The 21271-nt window shown below is 45.8% G+C and overlaps 3 protein-coding genes across 4 annotated transcripts; 2 read left to right on the top strand and 1 right to left on the bottom strand.

Annotated features, from left to right (window-relative positions):
• Nucleotides 1-416: 416 nt before the first annotated feature.
• LOC100843920 (endonuclease MutS2-like) lies at nucleotides 417-9026 on the top strand. Its single transcript, XM_024456380.1, is given in 19 exon segments — nucleotides 417-591; nucleotides 736-832; nucleotides 1007-1124; nucleotides 1284-1357; nucleotides 1605-1681; nucleotides 1785-1821; nucleotides 1960-2045; nucleotides 2267-2326; nucleotides 2436-2581; nucleotides 2837-2963; nucleotides 3040-3195; nucleotides 3287-3397; nucleotides 3512-3622; nucleotides 3870-3968; nucleotides 4069-4201; nucleotides 5526-6487; nucleotides 6574-7098; nucleotides 7207-7665; nucleotides 8534-9026. Coding segments are annotated over 19 exon segments (3789 nt in total). The 5' UTR covers nucleotides 417-486; the 3' UTR covers nucleotides 8840-9026.
• A 249-nt stretch (nucleotides 9027-9275) lies between these two features.
• Nucleotides 9276-15632, top strand: LOC100844518 (MLO-like protein 14). 2 transcript variants are annotated; one of them, XM_010242320.3, is made up of 15 exons: nucleotides 9276-9416; nucleotides 11719-11776; nucleotides 11863-12089; nucleotides 12177-12293; nucleotides 12433-12493; nucleotides 13009-13106; nucleotides 13240-13314; nucleotides 13476-13561; nucleotides 13694-13743; nucleotides 13827-13867; nucleotides 13956-14120; nucleotides 14218-14253; nucleotides 14392-14459; nucleotides 14670-14730; nucleotides 14835-15632. In XM_010242320.3, the coding sequence occupies exons 2-15, from the start codon at nucleotides 11758-11760 to the stop codon at nucleotides 15339-15341; spliced, it is 1611 nt and encodes a 536-aa protein (XP_010240622.1). In that variant the 5' UTR covers nucleotides 9276-9416; nucleotides 11719-11757; the 3' UTR covers nucleotides 15342-15632. The 2 variants fall into 2 exon arrangements, with proteins under 2 accessions (XP_010240622.1, XP_024312147.1); XM_024456379.1 differs by lacking the exon at nucleotides 9276-9416 and adding an exon at nucleotides 10098-11293.
• A 124-nt stretch (nucleotides 15633-15756) lies between these two features.
• On the bottom strand, nucleotides 15757-20554 carry LOC100828458 (choline transporter protein 1). The gene is made up of 10 exons (XM_003580790.4): nucleotides 20153-20554; nucleotides 18843-19201; nucleotides 18556-18701; nucleotides 18012-18195; nucleotides 17856-17929; nucleotides 17668-17781; nucleotides 17205-17561; nucleotides 16835-17095; nucleotides 16326-16553; nucleotides 15757-16231 (listed from the first exon to the last, which is right to left on the bottom strand). Exons 1-10 carry the CDS (start codon nucleotides 20374-20376, stop codon nucleotides 16040-16042), a joined length of 2139 nt encoding a protein of 712 aa, XP_003580838.1. The 5' UTR covers nucleotides 20377-20554; the 3' UTR covers nucleotides 15757-16039.
• Between the last annotated feature and the right edge of the window lie 717 nt (nucleotides 20555-21271).

Genomic DNA, 21271 nt, shown 5'->3' on the forward strand with positions numbered 1-21271 from the left:
GTTCCGTTCGAGTGGGTACTCCAATCGTATCACGTCTCGCTTCCCCACGGCCCAGCCCAATCGCGCGCCGCCACGTGCGCGTCACGCCGAAGAATCTCCGGTTTTCTTTACGTTTTGGGCTTTTTTTTGCCTCCCGGAATATAAAAGAATCTCGGCCATTTCAGCGGCTATTAAGGTATAAAAAGATTCCCCGAAATTCCAGGCCACTTGGATCCATTCGGTTCCCCCGATACGTATATCAAAAACAAACTGCCCCAGCCACTCCCCCGAGAGCACCGTCCAGTGCGCCTTCTTCACTGACACCCTGGGGCCGGAGGAATCTGTTGTCTCGCTGGTCTACAGCACCGGGGTCCAGGGCGCGTTCCCCCAGAGAGATACCCTTTGGCTGCAAGTAGCCGGAGGGAGCCAGTGGAGGAGGGCGCACGCAGACGGGGACGGGACTCGGACGCCAACTCGCACTACTCGTCTCGCCGTCAGCCTGAGAGGATGGCAGCGGCGGCGGCGGCGGCGGGGAAGGGACGGGCGCTGCCGCTGCTGGCCGTGGCGGCGGCGCTCGCGGCCGCGCTCCTCTACCGCGCGCCCTTCTCCAAGGTACTCCTCCCTTCCCCCTCGATGGATCAATGGATGGATGGATGGATGGGTTCCCGTCTCTCGTCAACGGCGCCGCCTCGTCCTCCCGATTCTCGAATCTGTGGTGGTGGTGGCTGACGGGGAGTCCGTGCGGTTTTGATGCAGAGTCTGGGCGGGGAAGGGTGCAGCCTGCTGCCGCAGGACCACTTCTGGATCGCCAGCGAGCGCGTCGTCACGCTCGGCCGAGTCGGCCCCGCCGCAGGTCTGTCCGTTTCGTCCGTTCATTCGCGTCCGCTTTCACCCTCCTCGATCGCTGGATCGTACAGGAGCACTTACTCCAGGATACGGTGGGATGGAAGAAACGGCAAGTCAAAGCTGACAGCATGGCTATGTCGTGCAGTAATTTATTGGTGTGTGTTTGTTTTTGGGTGTGCAGTGGAAGTGAAGGGAGGGCTGATCAACGCGATCGCGGTGGGGGATTACCGGAGCTTCGTGCTGCGGCGGCCGCTCCTCGACTACGGGGATGCCGTCATCATGCCCGGCCTCATCGACGTGTAAGCCCTGCATGCCTTCCTCTGATCTCTCCCTTCACACTCACACGAGTGATGAATGAATCAACGGGCGTGGTAAAAACTCTGAATTTTACCGTGCCGTAACTCCCTGTCTCGGATTTACTCACTCGCTGTTCCGTGGTGGCGTTCTACTCCTTCCAGGCACGCGCATCTTGACGAGCCTGGGCGCGCTGAATGGGAGGGGTTCTCCACCGGTACAAGAGCAGCTGCCGCAGGTGCAAAATTCTCTAGTCCAATCATACGCCTAAGCACTTAGCCTCTGTCCGTGTCCATCTGATAACCATCATTTTCCTCTCAAGTTAACAACTGCACTATATATTGGATTACCCCGTATAGCAGAAATTAATAGTGCTTGTTGACTTCTCTTTGGCTAAGTTTAAGATTGAGTTAGCACTTAGCAGGAAATCATTATTAAATGTATTGTCTCTTGCTCCATAACGCCTGCAAATTCTTCCATTTCAGGTGGCATAACTACATTAGTGGACATGCCCCTCAATAGCTTCCCTTCAACGGTTTCTGAAGAAACTCTCAAACTGAAGGTCAAGTTTTTTTTTTTTGTCACATCGTCTCACAACATAATGTGTACACGATTGCTTCCTGCTTTCTCTGTATTAACACATACATTGCATGTTTGATTATCAGGTGGAAGCATCTAGGGACAAACTATATGTCGATGTAGGTAAGTTGCACGATTCAGTATCATGCCAATCTCGCAAAGTAGGCAACCAGGACAATAAGATTCGTTCCATGTACTATTTGCATAGGAACCTGCCTCGTGTCCAGTTCTGAACATGTCTGAATTTTACTACTCATCTAGGTTTCTGGGGAGGCCTTGTGCCAGAGAACGCCCTCAACCCAAGTAAATTGGAGAGTCTACTCAATGCAGGCGTTTTAGGACTTAAGGTTTGTGTTCAAACTACAACTCAGGTTCATCGTGTAGCTTACTATAGCTGTGTGTGTGTGTTCATTTTGAAGCTGTTCTGGCTAGACCTGTAGTACCAGGACCCCCACAGGCGTCACCATTTCTGCTTCAAAGTGTTGTCTCCCTCTGTTTCTTCTTTCCTTTTCTAAACGAGCAGAAACCTGAAGGAGAAACTGACCACACTTTTTTCTTTCTATTCTAGTCTTTTATGTGCCCATCTGGTATCAACGACTTTCCCATGACAAATTCAACTCATATTGAGGTGCGCTGCTCTGTCTATTCTGTCATGTTATACTTGGCATCCACAAGATTTTCATAGTTCTGCTTATCCACATCCTGAAAGAGTTCTCTGTCCTGCTTTCGTAATGTAGGAGGGCTTGGTTACATTGGCGAAGTACAAGAGGCCTTTGCTTATCCACGCGGAACGCATACCGGATGTTGAGAGTGATGAGGGCATCGATGGTGAACTAGATCCTCGCTCTTACTCAACATATCTGAAGTCTAGACCACCAATATGGTAATTTACATCATACCAAATGGAATTGGATGCTACTCTCTCTGAACTGGAGAGCTTGCTAGGTCTATCAGCCTTTATATCTCCATTTATATGGAAATTTTGAAGTATGAATGTCTGAATTTATACCTACGAATTTCTAAAGTAGTAATGCCATACGTTATGTTTAAGTGTACACTTCAGAATTATGCAAGACAAGCTGAAACACACGTCAGCACATGCTCAAACTCCATTGATCCTATGGTCTCTTGTACCCAGGGAGGAATCAGCTATCAGAGATTTGCAACGTGCCATGAAGGACACAAAGGTGGGGGGTCGGTCAGAAGGAGCTCACATTCACATTGTTCATCTCTCAGATGCAGAAACTTCCCTTCAGCTTCTTAAGGTGTGATGACTCACCAGTCTGACTTTGACTTGTGTTTTCTTGGTCAGCTTATTTACTGACAAGTTTCTGCTTGTAGGACGCAAAGCACAACGGTGCAAGAGTCAGTATAGAAACCTGTCCTCATTACCTTGCATTTTCGGCTGAAGAAGTTCCAGACGGGGACACTCGTTTCAAGTGCTCTCCTCCTATACGCCATGCCGCTAACAAGGACAATCTCTGGGAAGCTCTGCTTGTATGCTATATCTCCTATTCCCACCGATTACGATTTACTGCAACCTTGTAATCAAACAGTTTTAGGCTAACTTTTGTATGAATGATGCCAGGATGGGCACATAGACATGCTCAGCTCAGACCATTCACCATCAACGCCTGATCTCAAGCTAATGGAGGATGGCAACTTCTTAAAGGCATGGGGAGGCATATCATCTCTGCAGGTTAGTTTGCTTAGCAGTTGTTGTAACCATGCACATTTTGAGCAGAATCAAAATGCCAACTCATTGTGTTTCCTTAGCAATCATGTGTTTTTAACTTTGTATATACATTTCCAGTTCGTTCTCCCTGTGACATGGTCATATGGGAAAAAGCACGGCATCACCCTGAACCAGCTCGCTTCATGGTGGAGCGAGAAGCCTGCTATGCTCGCTGGCCAAAAGAACAAGGTAACCAACAATATTGTTGCTGTACTATTGTCCTAACCTGATGACATGTTTTACAGACAGCTAAGTGTCAAAAGTTAAGAAATAGTATCCATGTTGCTGCACTATTGTCCTAAACAGCAAAGAAATATTCATGTTGGCTCACCTCTCACTTGATACTGCATTGCATATATACACCCAAAAGTAATGTTGATTACATGGTTTGGATTAAAATGGTAAGGAATCAAATAGCACTGGTTTGTTTCTGCAGGGGTCCATTCTGCCTGGATACCATGCTGACATTGTGGTTTGGAAACCTGAGGCGGAGTTCCAACTCGACAACAGCCATGCCGTATACCACAAGCACCGGGTTCGCTCCCCAACTTGAAACAAAAGATTCGTTCACCTTTACTGTTCCAGCGGTTCGAAAATTTAAACTGAAATCAAACTGATTTCGAATATTTCGACAGAACATCTCGGCGTATCTAGGGAAGGAGCTCTCTGGGAAGGTCCTTTCGACTTTCGTGAGAGGGAACCTCGTCTTCGCGGAGGGCAAGCACGCCGGGGCCGCTTGTGGCGCTACCATCCTCGCCAAGTAAAATTGTAGAGCTGCCATTTCTGATCTGTGTAGCGCATATCATCGTGTGCGCTGTGTAAATTTGTAGTATGTAGTATCTCCTTGTGTATAATTGAATCCCCTGCATCCTTTTCATTGTTGTACACCCATCCATTTATTGGGATTGCCCTGCATTTCCCCTCCCTTGGACAGGGGCAGTGTAGGATCTCTAGAATTATTCTTTGTCTGAATTGTTCAGATGAACTCCTATCTTGTACGCGAAGCTACAATCCTAATATCATTTCTGAAAGAATAAAAGTATTCTTCCACTTCTAATTTTCTGAGTTATCATATATATACACGTTTTTGTTTTATTCGTAATTTGCTGAAGGCCAATGAGAAAAACGTAAGCCAACGGAGGAAGCGTATTCCAGATGTACGTCTGAGCAAAACCCACGGGATAAGGCTAAACGCGGCCATTCCAAGCCCCCCGCCTCCGGTTCCGGCGGGAAGCGGAGAGCTCCCGCTACCGCTCCCAATCCCGGCGGCCATGGCCACCGTCGCCACCATCACCAGCAGAAGCTCGAACCTCACCCTCCTCTTCTTCACATCGACACCTCCCTTCAGGGTTGCCCTCCCCTCCCGCCGCCTCCCACGCAGCCATCGACACGCTCCCCAGCTACTTCGCCTCAGGACGGCCGCCTCGGCCTCCTCCCGAACCCTAATGCCGCCCGTCTCGCCGGAAGCTCGGGAGGCCGCGGAGGAGCTGCGGCTGGAGGCGGAGTCCGCCCTGGAATGGGGCGGCGTTTGCGCGCGGCTGGCCGACTTCGCCGCCACCGCCGCGGGCCGCGCCGCCTGCGGAGACGGCCGGGTGCCCGTCGGCCGGAGCCGGGAGGAGAGCGAGCGGCTGCTCGAGCAGACCGCGGCGGCCGCGGCGCTGCTCTCTTCTTCTTCGTCGGCGCCGCTGGATTTCGGCGGCGTGGGCGACGTGTCGGCCGTCGTCGCCGCCGCGGCCCGCGGCCGGCTGCTCGCCGTGAGGGAGATTTGCGGCGTCGGGCGCAGCCTCCGGGCAGCCCGTGGAGTGTTCGACCAAGTCAAGGGTCTTACTGATGAGATGCCGGATGAGAGGTAATGGAGTTGCTTGATTTTTCAGCTGAATTGTTGGGTGGAACTGAGCTTTGAATTTTGATAGAAATACAACTTCGACCAATTTGAGCTAGTATAATGAAGAACTGACGATTGTAGCTCATAAGTTGTAAGGTTTCGTTTGCCTAGGTAACATGCAGTTTTCGGCTATAAATTTCAAATGCGGTGCACCGTAGGAGAACCATCCATTTATGCAAATCAGCTTCCATTTGCATATTTTTACAGATGATACACACTCTTTAAGATATTTTGTTGATTGGTGCTCCTGCAGGTACTCTCCTCTTCTGGATATACTGCAGGACTGCGACTTCCTGACAGAGCTTGTACAGATGATAGAGTTTTGCCTCGACTCCAATCTTTCTATGGTCCTTGATCGGGCCAGTGAGAAACTAGGAACAATCCGCAAGGAAAGAAGGAGCAACATCGAAATTTTAGAATCTCTGCTGAGAGATGCATCCATGAAGATCTTCCAGGCTGGTGGTGTTGATAGCCCTCTGGTCACTAAGCGGCGCTCTAGGATGTGCGTTGGTGTTAAAGCTTCACACAAGCATTTGCTGCCTGGTGGAATCGTTCTGAGTTCCAGTGGCTCTGGTGCGACGTACTTTATGGAGCCAAGAGATGCTGTCAAGCTGAACAACATGGAAGTGAAACTGTCAAGCGATGAGAGAACTGAGGAATTGGCAGTATTGGGCTTACTAACTTCAAGAATAGCAGATTCCCGAATGAAGATCAGGCATTTGATGGGGAAAATAATGGAACTGGACCTGGCTTGTGCTAGAGGTTCATATGCCCTTTGGATAAATGGTGTGAGGCCAGCCTTCAGTGACAGGGATAACAGTGGTCAATTGGATCCGAGTAGTGATTTTTCAGTATTTATCGACGGCATTCAACATCCTTTGCTCCTTGAACAGTCTTTTGGGATTGCAAAAGGATCAACTGAAGTAGGGAAAGGGCAGCTTTCTGAAGAACACCCTGTCTCTTCAATGCCTGTTCCATTGGACATGCACGTGAAGAGTGATACTAGGATAGTTGTAATCTCTGGACCCAACACCGGAGGTAAAACTGCCACTATGAAGACCTTGGGATTGGCTACGCTGATGTCAAAGGCTGGAATGTTCTTCCCGGCTAAAGGAAGTCCTAAGCTCCCATGGTTTGACCAGGTTCTTGCTGACATTGGTGACCACCAGGTAGTCTCTGTCTTTTGAAGAGAGTTTCTCTAATCATTTGCGGGAAAAAACATGCTTATTGATGTAAACTGTTTTCTGGATTGAAGTCGCTGGAGAATAGCCTCTCTACCTTCAGTGGGAACATATCGCGCCTTCGCAAGATTGTACAGGTTGTGTCGAGAGATTCTCTTGTTCTTATTGATGAGATAGGCAGTGGTACTGACCCATCAGAAGGTGTATCCCTTTCAACCAGCATTTTGAAGTATCTTGCTGGTAGACTAAACTTGGCCATCGTGACAACCCATTATGCCGATCTAAGCCGTCTTAAAGCTGTCGATGGTCGATTTGAGAATGCTGCAATGGAATTTTGTTTGGAAACTCTGAAACCAACATATCGAATTTTATGGGGAAGTACTGGTAATTCAAATGCATTGAGCATTGCAAAGTCAATTGGTTTTGACCAGAAAGTACTAGATCGTGCACAAGAATGGGTTGAAAAATTATTACCGGACAAACAAAAGGAACGCCAAGGTTTACTTTATGGCTCCCTGCTAGATGAAAGAAACCTGCTGGAGTCTCAGGCAAATGAAGTAGCATCTGTTCTTTCAGAAGTTGAGGTTCTGTACAATGAGGTACGTATCTTTACTATCTTTTTGACATTTCACTAGTAGTGATTTAAAAATGGATTCTCTTTGGACTTTCACTTGAAGTCTTACTTGATAATAATTTTGATTTTGAAGATTTGCTTAGAAGCTGATGACCTAGATAATCGAGTAGCTGCTTTGAGGGCAAGAGAGTCTCAAAAGGTTCAACATGAGTTGAAGCTTGTGAAGTCTCAGATGGACCTAATAATCAGAAACTTTGAAGTTCAGCTTAAGAATTCAAAACTTGAACAGTACAACTCAGTAATGAAGAAAGCAGAAGCTTCGACTGCTTCATTGGCTGCCGCTCATCAGCCAACTGAGTTTGCTTTCAGTGATGATGAAAACAAGAGTTCATATGTTCCACAAATTGGAGACAAAGTGTACGTTGAAGGGCTGGGGGGAGGGAGTCTGGCTACTGTTGTTGAGATACTCAGTGAAGATGGTAGCTGTATGGTTCAGTATGGCAAAATAAAGGTCCGGGCCAAGAATAACAAGATGAAGTTGGCCCAAAGGGACACGAAGGAAACTTCAGCTTCTTCTTCGGTACAAGGAAAGGTGAGCTTTGCATCTGCTCTGTAATAGATTATCCAGCTAAATTTAGTTTAGTTTTAATCTTTTAGTCATCTCTAGCATTCAGCATAATAGATCTGTTTGGCGTGTTAGAAACCTCTTAAATTTTATCAGGATAACTGTCTCTCGACTGTTGAGTCTGATAAAATACACCGAATGATTTTGTTGAGGTACCACTAGGATCTACCTTGTTATCAGAATCTATTCCAGTATGTGTAGGCTGAGTTGAGTAAAGCATGATCAGTTGTTCCAGGGTGCACTTTCTGCATAGACACATGGTGTATTCCTGGTCTGCTGGCATCCTTCTAAATTCCAGTCGTCTCAGCAAGTCAGTGTTGCAGATGCTAGGCTAGAGCTAGTGCATCCAGTCTCTCGAATATAGGGACTCGACATTAGGCTGGCATGTATTATTTCCTTTTTGTTGAGTTTGGCTGGATGCCCCGTTAAATTGATATCATGTGTTTACCAACAATGGCCATTATAGTCAGAAACACGCACTGATGGCTTATCTACAATCCTACTTTATGTCGGTACGCTCTCCGTCCTACATGTGGCATGTTAACATGACAAGCTAGGGAAACCAAGTTAGCTCGAGCCCTACAGGATGCATTGAATCTGACTCGCTAGTATTTATGATCTTGGCTTTAGTTCTGGTAGATGCAACTGCTTGAAACAAGCTAGGCTGGACCTAGATTGGCCCATGCAAGGCTGGTGCATGCACCTTAATTGAACTGTACTGTCATACCTAGGCAGCTTATGATTGAGCAGGATCGGTATGGTTAACATTGTTGATTGTCGTGGCTTGGTTCTAATCACAGGCCTTGGTCCTGACAAGTTCACTCTTTGGTGCCAGGGACGACCAGTGAAACGATCTTCACCAGAGACGAAGCAAGATGGCAGCATCTCCTTCGGCCCGGTGGTGCAGACGTCCAAGAACACGGTGGATCTGCGGGGAATGCGGGTCTCAGAGGCATCCCACGAGCTTCAGATGGCAATCGACGGGTGCAGGTCTTACCAGGTCCTCTTCGTGGTCCATGGCATGGGCACAGGGGCAGTGAAGGAGTGCGCTCTAGACATCCTCCGGAGCCATCCCCGGGTGGCCAAGCTCGAAGACGAGAGCCCCCTGAACTACGGTTGCACCGTCGCCTACATCGAATGAACAGACCCTCAACGCCTCATTGAACACAACGACATGCCAGCCAACTCATACAGATCTACCATCATACACAGCACACTTGGAAACTATATACACAACAGAATACACAGTTTACAGATCAAATCCGAGGCCGACCTCCAAAGACATTTTTCCTCACCTGATTCCTGCGAGAATTGAACTGTGAAATCAACTGCTATCCAAAACCTGCCTTAGAATAAAAGGTTGCGTTGCAGGGACAACCTAGGATGGCCCAGGAATTAATCGAGGCTGCGTGTGGCCGGCGACCGCTGCTGGTCTGGCTGGGCTATTCGGGTCGGGTGGATATACGGTCGTGGTATTCAAGTTTTGCCTTTGCGAGCAACGAATCCATGCGTGCGAGCACATGTGAATCTGTACCTCATTTTGTTGTGTGTCCTACAGAATCGGTGGTCTGCATGCACGCACATGCAACCTTTTCTATATGCTGGGGGTTCTGAATCTTACACTGTTTCTTCATCAATTGCTGGCGACCATTGTCCATAGCTGCTGCTGGGCTCTGCTTCACAGAAATGGACCAAGAATTGTGCTACAATCATAAGAGGTAAGCATTACTCACCTTCAAAGTCTAAGTGCCAAACCAGTTACCTCTTTTGATTGCTAAAGCGGGAAACAAGTAGATATATACTAGGAAATGATATGTCAAGATGACCAGCGGAGAGATCAGTGCTCTGCTTCTTCTTTTTTAGAGTTGCAACGTGGGCTTCTTTTCTTGAATTGCTGTCGAAACCAAGAACTGTTGTGTCAAAATCCTGCGCCCAAAAGAGGCTCCTCAGAACCAACGTTTTGTTTACAGCAATCATGTACTAGTACAATGTGTATTACTCCCTCCGTCGACTCAAATTTGTTTAAAAATGAACGTATCTATATATTAAAATATGTCTAGATACATGTAATATTTCAGCACTTAATACGGGACGGAGCAGTACTAAGTGTAAAGGTCAGTCAAAAGTTTCGTCTTGATGAAACAAAATTGAAGCAGCCAAGCTTTCTTACAAAATGGAATTCCGAATTCCAAAGGTAGCCAGCCAAGCTTTTGTTACACTTGTCACGGACACCAAATCCCGGCAAAATTCCTGGAGCGCACGTACAACTAGGCCGCCCACGGCGTGGGAAGCACAAACCAAAAATAAAGAAGTTTTTTTTTTCTTTCTTAGGTAAAAAGTTTTTTAAAAATATTTAAGGCGCGCATCCCCGTCTCCAACGGCCACACCGGACGCACGTACAGGCAGCTATCAGTCGGCACTAGGCACATGCAGCGACGCTGACACTACGGGCCCACGACGTGCGGCCCCACCGGCCAGCCAACGGAAGCTAGAGACAGGCACGTTCGCGTCACCCTCTACGTAGCTCCGTGTAATAGAGTCATGTGCTCGCCCGCCTCGGCCTCTCTCCTTGCTTCCCTCGTGCTAGTGTCAGAGGTTTGTACTTGCAGGAGCCAGCCTCGAATCTTCTTGCAGCGTGCTAAGTGCCGCCATTTGTTTTTGTTTATGCCAATGAGCAGCAAATCATGGAGGGGAGAGAGAATGAGAGATCAGAGATGAGAAGAAGAAGATTAGAAGCTGACAGTTCTGCTTGATTTTTGGCTCCTCCGAGGCGAGATCCCCTTTCTGCTGGCACCAGCTTCCATCTCCTGTTCGTATTCGTCTTCCTCCTCTGGCATCTCTCTGTTGTTTCTTCCAGCGCTCTTCGTCTTCTTCCTCCTCCGGCCCTGTTGACGCCAAGGACTGTTGCTATCATTTCCTGCTTCCATTGATACCCTTCCTGCTGCTCCCCAAAGGAAGAGGAAACACAGTGTCCAGGAAAACACAGTGCTCTTCTTCTCCAATCTGTCGCAAGGTGCGTCCCAGCTCCATACGAGCTGCAGCCTGCAGAGGAATCGAGTGGCTAAATATAGCAAGGCTGCTCCATAAGGCTAATCGAAGTGGAGGACAAAGAGGGGAACATTCAGCATTTTCTTGGTATTCTCCAAGAGATCCCCTCTCTCTGATCTCCCAAGTGAAGAAGGTCAACAGGCTGATGGCGGCGCTAATGGCGACGCAATGTAGCGCGTAGCGTCTTTTCGCCCCACCACCCAGCCCCAGGTCCTCCAAGAAGAAGAAGAAGGAGGAGGAGCTCTTGAATCCCGTCTCCTGCGCACGCGTTTCTGCAGTCTCTTGGTTGGCTCCTTGTTGATTGATTTGCTGCGCTGCGCTGTTGCAATGCGGCCGGTTCTTGGGGAGGAATAGGAGTATAGGACTGTCTCTCTCTTGACGCTTGAGTGGACAGATGGCCGGCGGCGAGGGCGCGGCGGCGGCGGCGGGGGAGGCGGGGGAGATGCGGTCGCTGGCGCTCACGCCGACGTGGTCGGTGGCCACCGTGCTCACGCTCCTCGTCGCCGGCTCGCTCGTCATCGAGCGCTCCATCCACCGCCTCAGCAATGTCAGTACTCACCTACATCACTTGTTCCATTTGTGTTTGTAGTTTTTTTTTTTTGGAGTCCCCTGTTTCTACCAACGATTTTGTCTCAACTCTGAACAGCTCAAGCTGCAGTTTTTCCTGTTACCAAAATTTTGTCCTTTAGTTTCTTCTAGAAATGAAACAAAACACTCCATTTGTGGTAGTATCCCCTCTATTGCTCTTGACCTTTTGGTTCCTGCTGCAGTACTTTATATGCATATGCTGAACTCCAGACAGAAATGTGGCAAAACAATATGTGCCACCGTTCATAAGCATTACACGGGTAGCCCTGTTCTTCCTGCAGCTTTGCAATGAGAAATCTGATACTGAAAATAGCTATATACAACTTGAAGCAGACTCATTATTGTTGGATGGACTAATTCTTTGGCGATCTTGTACTTGTTCAGTGGTTGAAGAAGACTCACCGAAATCCGCTTCACAAAGCAATGGAGAAGATGAAAGAAGGTATCGGTTTGTTGTTTTATTTGTCCGCGGTTATCTTCTTGGACTTGTGAAATGCTGGCTGATGCTCTTCTATATTTTTGCTGTAGAAATGATGTTGCTTGGCTTCATATCTCTGCTCCTGGCAGCTACGTCGAGAATCATCTCTGGTATCTGCATCGATTCCAAGTACTACAACAGTAAGTTCTCCCCATGCACCAAAGAAGAGGTTGAAGAATCTATGAGTGCCGAGCACACCCTTGCTGAGGGCATTCTGCACCATTCTCTCAGGAGGAACCTTAAAGCTCAGTACCATCATGTTCAAGCTTGTCCCGAGGTGTTTTTGGATTCTGTAAAGTTGCTCACTGCTAAACCTATTTGAAAATCCGTTCAGTATTTCTGAAAAAAATCGTTTCTTCTGCAGGGCTACGAATCATTTGTTTCTCATGAAGGTTTGGAGCAGCTGCATCGGTTTATATTTGTCATGGCAGTAACCCATGTGACATACAGTTGTTTGACGATGTTGCTAGCTATACTCAAGGTTTTTTCCCCTAATCAACTGGATTAGTATTTCCACCTTTCTATGTTATACCTTTGTTATAATTGATGAACCTTTCTGCATCTCGTAAACTTGAATTAGTAAATAATGAATATTGTGCCTAATCTTTGGATGGTGGCAGGTCCATACATGGAGAAAATGGGAAGATGAAGCATTTAGGGACAATCATGAATCATTTTCCCGTAAGTGTACTTCTCTTTACCCCTTTCGTATTTCAGAAGAAATGATAGGATACAACATTGAAACACATTTGACTTCATGATTGGAAATAGAGCTGACGCTTCGAAACTGAGACTGCAGAACTTAAAGAGAAGCAATTGCAGATTACAAAATCTGATTAGCTTCTTATCTTTCATGTTCCTATTGAAACAAAACATTTTAAGATAATATATGCATACTTTGGTCAGAAAGATTTTAACTGCATTTTTTATGCTTGCTGTAGCAGTTCCTCTTAATTAATATTTGGAATCATTTTAATTTCTTCTCTAAATATAATTTTGTCATCATTTTGATCCTTTTACTAAAAAAATGAAGTGCCTTGAAAGGTAGGGAAAACCTTGTGATGCATGAAATCTATTGTTCTTCTACTTCTGTAATTAGAGCAATGTCCTGGTGTTATTGGTGCTGCTGTATTTATTTAACCATGTTAAAATTAAACTGCATCTGATCGTTCCTCTTCTAATTTACAATTTAACAGAGATTGCCTATGTATCAGCAACTAGAAGGCAACCACCAGCACTTACCAAATCCTATTCATTTCGTTTTTGGAGCCAAAATAATGCAGTCATGTGGGTGGTATGTTCAGGGAAATAGTTCTTATTGCTCAACTGAGGCATAGAGTTCTCCTTTAATGTATGGAGCCCAGAAATATTACTGTTACCTCACTGTTACAACCACCACTTAAGATTTTTATCATCTCATGATACAGTTTTGCTTCATCGCACAATTTGGTCAATCTGTTGTTCGAGCTGACTATCTTATCCTCCGCAAGGGTTTCATAATGGTAAGATATTTGTCGTCGGCCATCTCAAGTAGAAATTTTCTTTTGCTTGTCCTTCAATATGCTTATTTTCATATATAGGTGTTTGACCTTACCTGATAGACTGATACTCTATGTCTGTTTGCTGTGTTGTACACTCATGTTTAACTTATCAATGAGTGCAGAACCACAATCTACCACCAACATATGACTTCCACAATTACATGATACGCTCAATGGAAGAGGAGTTTGAGAAGATTGTTGGAGTGAGGTTAGTGTGTCTGCATACCAGCGTGCTTTTTCTTTCTCGAGAAACTTATCTTGCCTGCTTATGAGTTGAATGCTGTGTGCTATTTTTTTGCAATGGAGAAGTCCGATTAGCTAACCTGACCCTTTTATGCAGTGGAGTGCTGTGGGGCTTTGTTGTTGCTTTCATGTTATTCAATGTTGATGGTAAACTTTAGATACTTAGCTCCCTATTGCGATACATTTCTGTTCTGGTTTTATCTAGCATCACACATGGTGATTTGTTGCAGGATCTAACCTGTACTTTTGGATAGCCATTCTTCCTGTTACTGTAAGTGTCATCCTCCTTGTTTATTCTGCAACGCAGTAGCTTTTCCCCCGAATTTGATGGTCTCAACTGGAATTTAAATGCTCCGTAGCTTGTTCTTCTAGTCGGTGCAAAACTGCAGCATGTCATAGCAACTTTAACATCCGAGGGTGCAAGGATGACTTCATTTGGACCAAGAATAAAGCCACGCGATGATCTCTTTTGGTTCAAGAAACCAAAGTTTCTCCTGTGGCTGATTCATTTTGTCCTCTTCCAGGTACACCTGCATCAATCATGACTTTGTTAACCAAATAGTATAAGAGATTAACTGTGAGCGTAAACTTATTCTTGCTTCTGTTTGTTAATTTCCGCAGAATGCATTCGAGCTGGCTTCTTTCTTCTGGTTCTGGGTACCACTTCTGTCTCAGCTACTGTTACCAACAACATTTATGGGAAATTCAGATAAAAGTGATAATAAGATCTTGTGAGTTAACATTCATTTCTGAAGTGGTGTGAGGTGTTAACATAGTTATATCATTGTGCTGCAGTGGCAATTTGGTTATGATTCATGCTTCATCAAAAACCACCTGCTAGTTTACTGCCGCCTCGTATTGGGGTAAGCAGTTTCTAAAAGCTACTCCCTCCGATCCTAAATTGTTGTCGAAATATTACATGTATCTAGACGTTTTTTAAGAATAGATACATCCATACTTGAGCAAATTTGAGTCAAAAATTTAGGATCAGAGGGAGTACTTAACTTCTCCTTGTTCCGTTAATTTTCTGGCATTTAACCTCTACAATAATCCATCACAATCTACAATTTCAGGTTTGCCGGACAGTTCCTTTGCAGTTACAGTACATTGCCTGTTTACGCCCTTGTCACACAGGTAATAACTTGCTTGCCACAGAACATTGCTATCGTTTTCACATTCCTATATCCTATTTGTTCGGCGAAAACAGAGCTGACACTCTGTTGCTGGTACGACAACAGATGGGATCAAAGTACAAGGCAGCCCTGATCCCCAACAGGATCAGAGAAACCATGCATGGGTGGGGGAAGGCGGCGAGGAAAAGGCGGCGGAAGCGGAGGGGCGACGACTCCACCATCCGCACCGAGACCAGCACCGTCTGCTCCCTCGACTACGAGGACGAAGACGATGACGATGATCATGACCACGCCACGCCATCCAGGCCGCCGTTGCCGTACCTGAAGATCGAGCTGCAGCCCACGCGCAGCGCTGGCGGCGGTATTCCGAGGCCGGGCACCACGCCGGTTCACCGCCATTCCATCAGCACGCTGCCCTGCAGCGGCAGCTCCCAGCACGCGCTGCTCCAGCAGCAGGCCTCATCATCGGCGCCGTCTTCGCCACCTGCGAGCAACCGGGGCCGTGGAGTGACGAGGTCGGCGTCGATGCCAGGGATAGCTTCCCTGACAACGATGCCTGGGCCTGGCGGCAGCATCGGCACTCCGACTTGCTTGAGCGACGACCATGCTTAGAACACACTTGACTTTGTGTACAACTCTAGGATAATGATGATGATGATGAAGAAGAATAGTGCAATGCCTGCTTTTTTTATAGGTGATGAGTGCAATTGATGCTAGTATAGGCATATACATATATACTTCGTTCTGGGACATGACTTTGAGGTATACCCGTTTGTCTGGCTGATGGTGTATATTGTATACATGATCAGTTGCAGGTGCAAGTCTTCAGAACTTACTCGCTGGTTGGCTCAGAAAAGTCGACCAGAATTGGCTTCCAATCTAGATAATTGTGTTTCAGGTCAATTCTTTCGATTAATTCAGTACTCAGTAGTTTGACGAATGTTCATGATCTCGTTCTTTCAAAAATTTGTGACCTCAGACAAGAATTTCACATGAATTTCAGTGCAAACCGAGACAAGGAGAGGACTAGCGCAGTCAGCAGCTCCCATATATACCATGGATTCCATCAAGCTTTGAATCTACTTCACTAAGCAATGCATTACATTAGCCAAGCACATACACTACATAAGTCATAAGACTTAACATAAGGTGCCTAACAGTTGCCAATTAGGTCAACAGAAATAAGCCAGGCTCATACTCGAAGAAGACTACAGGAGATCGACAGGCCAAGAACACATGAAAAGAATAAATCTGATCAGTGTTCTACTGCATTTCCATTTTGGCTCTAGTTCCGAGAGAGGTTGAAAAGGTCAGGGTCCTTGAGTTAGTCTTTGCAGCTCACTCTGCTCGTCTAGTGTTTCCATGAGAAGAGGGGGCGCGTACTGCGCGTTCCCCTGGTGTTCCTCGGCGTCCTGGCAGAACGAAAGGATTATGGTCTCGATGGACATCTCGACGACAGCAAAGAACAGCTTGGCAACTGTATATCCAAGGGCCCATGTTACCTACAAATATCATCAGAGTGTAGCAAACTTTTAAGGTTTACTGAAAGAAGCGAGTTATGCTCAGAGCTACAATCAGAAATGATGAGGTGCTCACCAGCACAGGAACCAGCGGAGACGATATCTTGTTGTGTGCAGACTTGTACTTGTGAGTGTCTAACATGAGGAAGGCAAAAAGCGCGCAGAACAAACTCACACACAGTTTCCCCAGGAAGAGGATCACATCTCCTATTACATTGACTTTTCCAATGCGCAGTATGTTGTTCATTATTAAACCAGTCGCGAGCACAGAAGCTTTGAAGAATCCTTTCCCAGTAATGGCAATCTGCAAACAACAAAAGAACAGCTTGGGGTTATAGGTGAACATTGCAACAAGAGCACAAGTTTTCACATGCTAGAAACACCGAGCCTGAATGGTTGCTGCTCAAAAGCTGCAACTCAAAATATGAAACCATAGTACAAGAAAATTCTATCGATGTCAATTAATTGAGTACAGAACTGTACGGTCAAGTGCACAATCCAAATGGCATTTAGTCCACACCACAGGAACAGAATGAACAAAATAGACATGAAAAAACTGTAGGAACAAGAAATCTTCATACATACCATTATATAGGCATTTCGATTTACAGACATGAGAGTCCAGTCTATGCAGCCCAGGCAGCATTGAGATGAGGATGATGTCATTTTCCCAAAGCAGCTCTCCCGGGCCGAACCAACTAGCTTTAATTTGCGGCGGAAGCATTCTAGTATAAACCGCACCCACTCAACAGGAGATACAACAAGCGAACCTATAGCAGCAGATCCAAGGCTGTAACGCAACAGTCGCTTGAGTGAAGAGACAACGGTAAAAAATGGTATCTCATGCTGCATCAGAATAACTTGAATTGTCAGTGAAAGGGAAACAACAAAATATGGAGCAAACTTGAAGTGCACCCATTTAGTTATAGTTAAATTTTGAATCTCAAGTGCTTACTGATATTTCACCACGTGCCCAGTAGTATGAAGCAACTGATCCAGCAATCACAGTTGAAGAACATGCCACAAAGAATTGAGTTGCCCAATAACAGCCAAATAAGTGGAAAAGAATGGCAATGCCAATATGAGGGGTGTAATGGATGCTGTATCCACAACAGTTGTCACAGTTTACTTTGCCCAACTTCAGATCATATGAACAACAATCCGTATTGCAGTCATTCCGAATAACTTGACCAGAGCTGAAGAGATGGAGTGTAGCAGAAAACCAGAACATATAAAAGATAGCAAGGATAAAGTATGGCACAACTGGGAAAAATATCAGTGCCTGAACTTCACCAATGACCTTTGCAGCAACCTGGAAATAATTTATAGCGGTTTAATGTATAGGGACTATTAGTTATATCAGAATGGAGGTTGTACTGATGCCTTGTGCTTTGTAACCAAGCCATTGAACTGTTTACCTTAAGCACAGGTGTGGCTATCAGTATACGCCGAATAATAGCTATTGAGGACAGAAAAGCAATAATCATTATTATTGTCATCAGCACCGTAGCAGCATGAAGGTGGCTTATTTCCTGGTAAGAAGGTGACTGGTCAGATAACAAGCAGCTGGGTCTTGTAAAAAGTTGACTCAATTGAAGGCACTTACCCGCCCAGTTATGTGGACATAAGGATCACTTTCACCAATAACAACAGTTAAGGGGTCATTTCCAATCCAGCCAGCTGGTTATAATAACGTACCAGTTAGGAGCAATGTCACATACATCAGATATATGTTATCAAATGGGGGCATAGTAATGTATACCTTTTATGTAACAAAACATAGTAACGGATATCACAAGGGCATTGAAGAGCACTACTGTTATCCACGTCATGGCAGCAACAAAGTAACGAATCATAAGCAACCAGATCACGGACAAAAAAAGAGGAAGGAGTCCACCACACACAATTAACACAGGCCAGGACTTCCCAATGTCTGCAACATATCTCTGCAAACAGAAGAAAATGCAATTAATATCAAAAACATATATTGAGTCTCATATGCTATACATATTGATTTCATCAGGAGTTTATTTGCAAAAGTAAAACGAAATTAGTAACGTTATTGTGGAGGTTCAGCCTAAACAGTAAATAGACAGTATCAAGTACCAATTTCTATCAGAACAAACACAGTGCAGGAAAATTTGTTTTTTTAGGGAAGAATATATTGTTGAAGATGCATTTTAATGCACATTCAGGATAAACTGTCGCAATTCCAAGAACGAGCTGTCACTTAATTTATGTATAAATCATAAACTTATATGATAACAAAGAAGGAAGAGCAGTCAGGTGCCAGGAAGTTTACAGACCTTCAGCACTGCAGATCTGGAATCGACGGCCTTGTGGCTTGTTTTGTCTATAAGCAAGTTTTCTTCAATGTTTACACCACCCATCTGTAGCCAATGCTTCAGAGAAACATTGGATGCCCGGGCAATATATTGGCAGCTCCAATAAACTGAAGGGGGAGATTTTGAATCAGGCATATCATTGTATTAACTCAACATGTTCTATTACTCCATGCATGCAGAACATGACAGGGAATATGCTTATTGAAAGATGTCATCAAGTGGCTCAGAATGAAGATTTACTGACTTACCGTTTACACTAGGGAATATGACAGGGTAGCATGGACCCTGAAGCTGAAGGGAACTGTTTCTCATGTCTGGTGTGAGAAAATCAAAGTAATCATAGTCCCTATTGATCCAATCATCAACAGATAGCTTTATATCCCCCTCTGGATAATCACAAACAAAGTTCAATCTATCTGGTGCCGGAGTGGGGCACTCCATCAGGCAGATAGCTTTGGCATCGGCCAGGTTAACCTTGCTGCTCTTGAGTCCACTTTGGTACACCTGGTTCGGGTCCATCCAATATCTAACATCAAGCTCGTGCACATCTGGGTCACCGTGCCTGTCACCACAAACGTTCCCTTTGTAGTCCAGTTCGTATGTCAGCCTGCATGATTAAGCACAAGATGTCATTTCTCCTCATTTAATTTTTAACACATAAAAATTTGCTAATAGTACGAACATTCCTTGTTGACCAAACGCTAGATATATATATAGCAGAATATTGTTGCTTGCTTCTGGCCAACTGGCCAAGTATTCCTAATTAATCGAGATGGAACTCAAGAGCAACCAAAGAGATATATCATACAAGTCTCAATCAATGATGAGCTCTACAGATAAAGCAAAAGATAATGATGGGCCACTTAAAAAAAAACTAACTCACTGAGATGACCAGCAATATACCATATATGGACTTCAAATAATTGAAGTGTGGTAGTTTACAAGACTGAATATTGAATATTACCCCTTTGTGGGTCGTAACTTATAAGAGCATATATAGGCACAAAGTATCATCATGAGCTTTTAGCCCACGAGAGCACAATCCTTTCAGGCTTTTAGCTGCCGTGCAAGGGTTTTAGAGAGGGGATGCAATTCCTAGGGCCACACCACACAGCTCTAGTGTATTGTAGTTAACCACCAAAGGGCTCGTTTCTGTCCCCCAGAAAGCGAAAGAGGACACCATCTCTTTACCTACTCTCCGCGAAAACCGAAGCGAAGAACCAGATTCCCCTTCGCACTAACTAAGATACTACACAGCCATCAGCTCAGAGCAACAAGTTGCATTTTCAAAATAAGCAAAGATTCATTCAGTAAATCGCTCAGATAACCGCTGTTCTTTTTTTTTTTCATACAAGCAACGGGAGCAAGCATTAACTTGCCCCCAATTATTCAGCAAGAATGCAGTAATTACAGAACAGTAAGAAAAAAAATGTGCAGCGAAGATCTCCGGCCTGAGCGAGATTGGTTTCTAACTAATTGGCGACACGCAACGGCAGAGAACGGACGAATCTGGAGAGGAAGAGGTCAAGGAGGTAGTAGCTGGGGTGGGTGAGCGGACCTGAGCGGGTTGCCCTGGTTGAAGCCGAAGCTGGAGTTGACGATCATGGCGACCCAGAAGGCGGCGAAGAGCACCAGGAACGCCAGGTCGCGGCACCTGCGGTCGTGCCGTATAATGCCTTCCCCGCCGCCGCCGCCGCCGCCGCTTCCAAGCTCGTCTTCTCCGCCCCCGCCGGTGGCCGCCGAGGGGTAGCGGCCGATGATGGCGCCCAGTGGCCCGCCCATTCTGCCTCCGATCGATCAGGACCAGGAAGCTCGCTAGCTGGGTGCTCGCTTGCTTGGGCGGAGATTGGGATTCGATTGGAGGAGCGAGCGATCTGTGGGCGGAGCGGGGCAGGGCAGTGTGGGGAAGGAGCAGCGAGGGAGGGGGAGTGTGTCTGCGAGCGAGTGTAGATTTGGCTTTTTCTCCCGCTGCTCGTGTGAAAAGGGAGAGCGCAAAAGCGGCCACGGTTTCCTTTTTTTTCTTTCTTTGGTCCGAAATGAAAAAGGGGCCGACTTTTTTTTTTTTGCTCGTGTACACAGTAACTGTACTAGAACAGCGCACTGTCAATTGTACTTAGCGCTGTTGCTGGTCCTGGTCAAAATTAATTAAAGACGAGATTGTAACATTTGGTTCAAAAAAAAAGACGAGATAGTACATTTTTAGATCTTATTTTCTAATGAAAGTTTTCAAAAGAATGGAGTACAATATATATTTGGTTGTTATATAATTTTGATAGTGCACAGTATACTGTAGTATACTTATGTAAATGGTCAGTTCGGTACACACGGGCACGGGAGACGGGAGACAATGGCATGAGCGTAAAGGGCATCATCCCTTTCCTTTCGGCCTTTACTAAACTGAAAGAATTGTTTTGACTCACAACTCAGCCGCCGTTTTTCCTGGGAAGTATGCATGTATGTCTTTCTTTCTTTCTTTTCGAACCGGATGTCTTTCTTTCTTCTTTTTTTCCTGGGAATATGCTTGTCTTGTCTGTCTCCCTAGCCAAGATGGGCCAGGCCCAAAAATATGATCCAACTGCGTGCCGTGCCCTCCTGGTCCTCTTTTTGCGAGACGGCCCGATCAACAGCCCGATTAACAGCCCATCATCTCTCAGTACTTGCTGCAACCACCGGTGTG

The sequence above is a fragment of the Brachypodium distachyon genome, chromosome 5, assembly GCF_000005505.3.
Source record: "Brachypodium distachyon strain Bd21 chromosome 5, Brachypodium_distachyon_v3.0, whole genome shotgun sequence".
Classification (NCBI taxonomy): Eukaryota; Viridiplantae; Streptophyta; class Magnoliopsida; order Poales; family Poaceae; genus Brachypodium; species Brachypodium distachyon.

Coding starts and splice junctions, on each gene's coding strand:
- LOC100828458 (XM_003580790.4), bottom strand. CDS start 20,376: ATGGGCGGGCCACTGGGCGCCATCATCGGCCGCTACCCCTCGGCGGCC. Junction 17,096..17,204: donor GGGCACGTGGTGAAATATCA/GTAAGCACTTGA, acceptor ATTCTGATGCAG/CATGAGATACCATTTTTTAC. Junction 16,232..16,325: donor CTCCGCTGGTTCCTGTGCTG/GTGAGCACCTCA, acceptor TGATATTTGTAG/GTAACATGGGCCCTTGGATA.
- LOC100844518 (XM_024456379.1), top strand. CDS start 11,141: ATGGCCGGCGGCGAGGGCGCGGCGGCGGCGGCGGGGGAGGCGGGGGAG. Junction 13,562..13,693: donor GAGAAGATTGTTGGAGTGAG/GTTAGTGTGTCT, acceptor CCTTTTATGCAG/TGGAGTGCTGTGGGGCTTTG. Junction 13,868..13,955: donor TAGCCATTCTTCCTGTTACT/GTAAGTGTCATC, acceptor AATGCTCCGTAG/CTTGTTCTTCTAGTCGGTGC.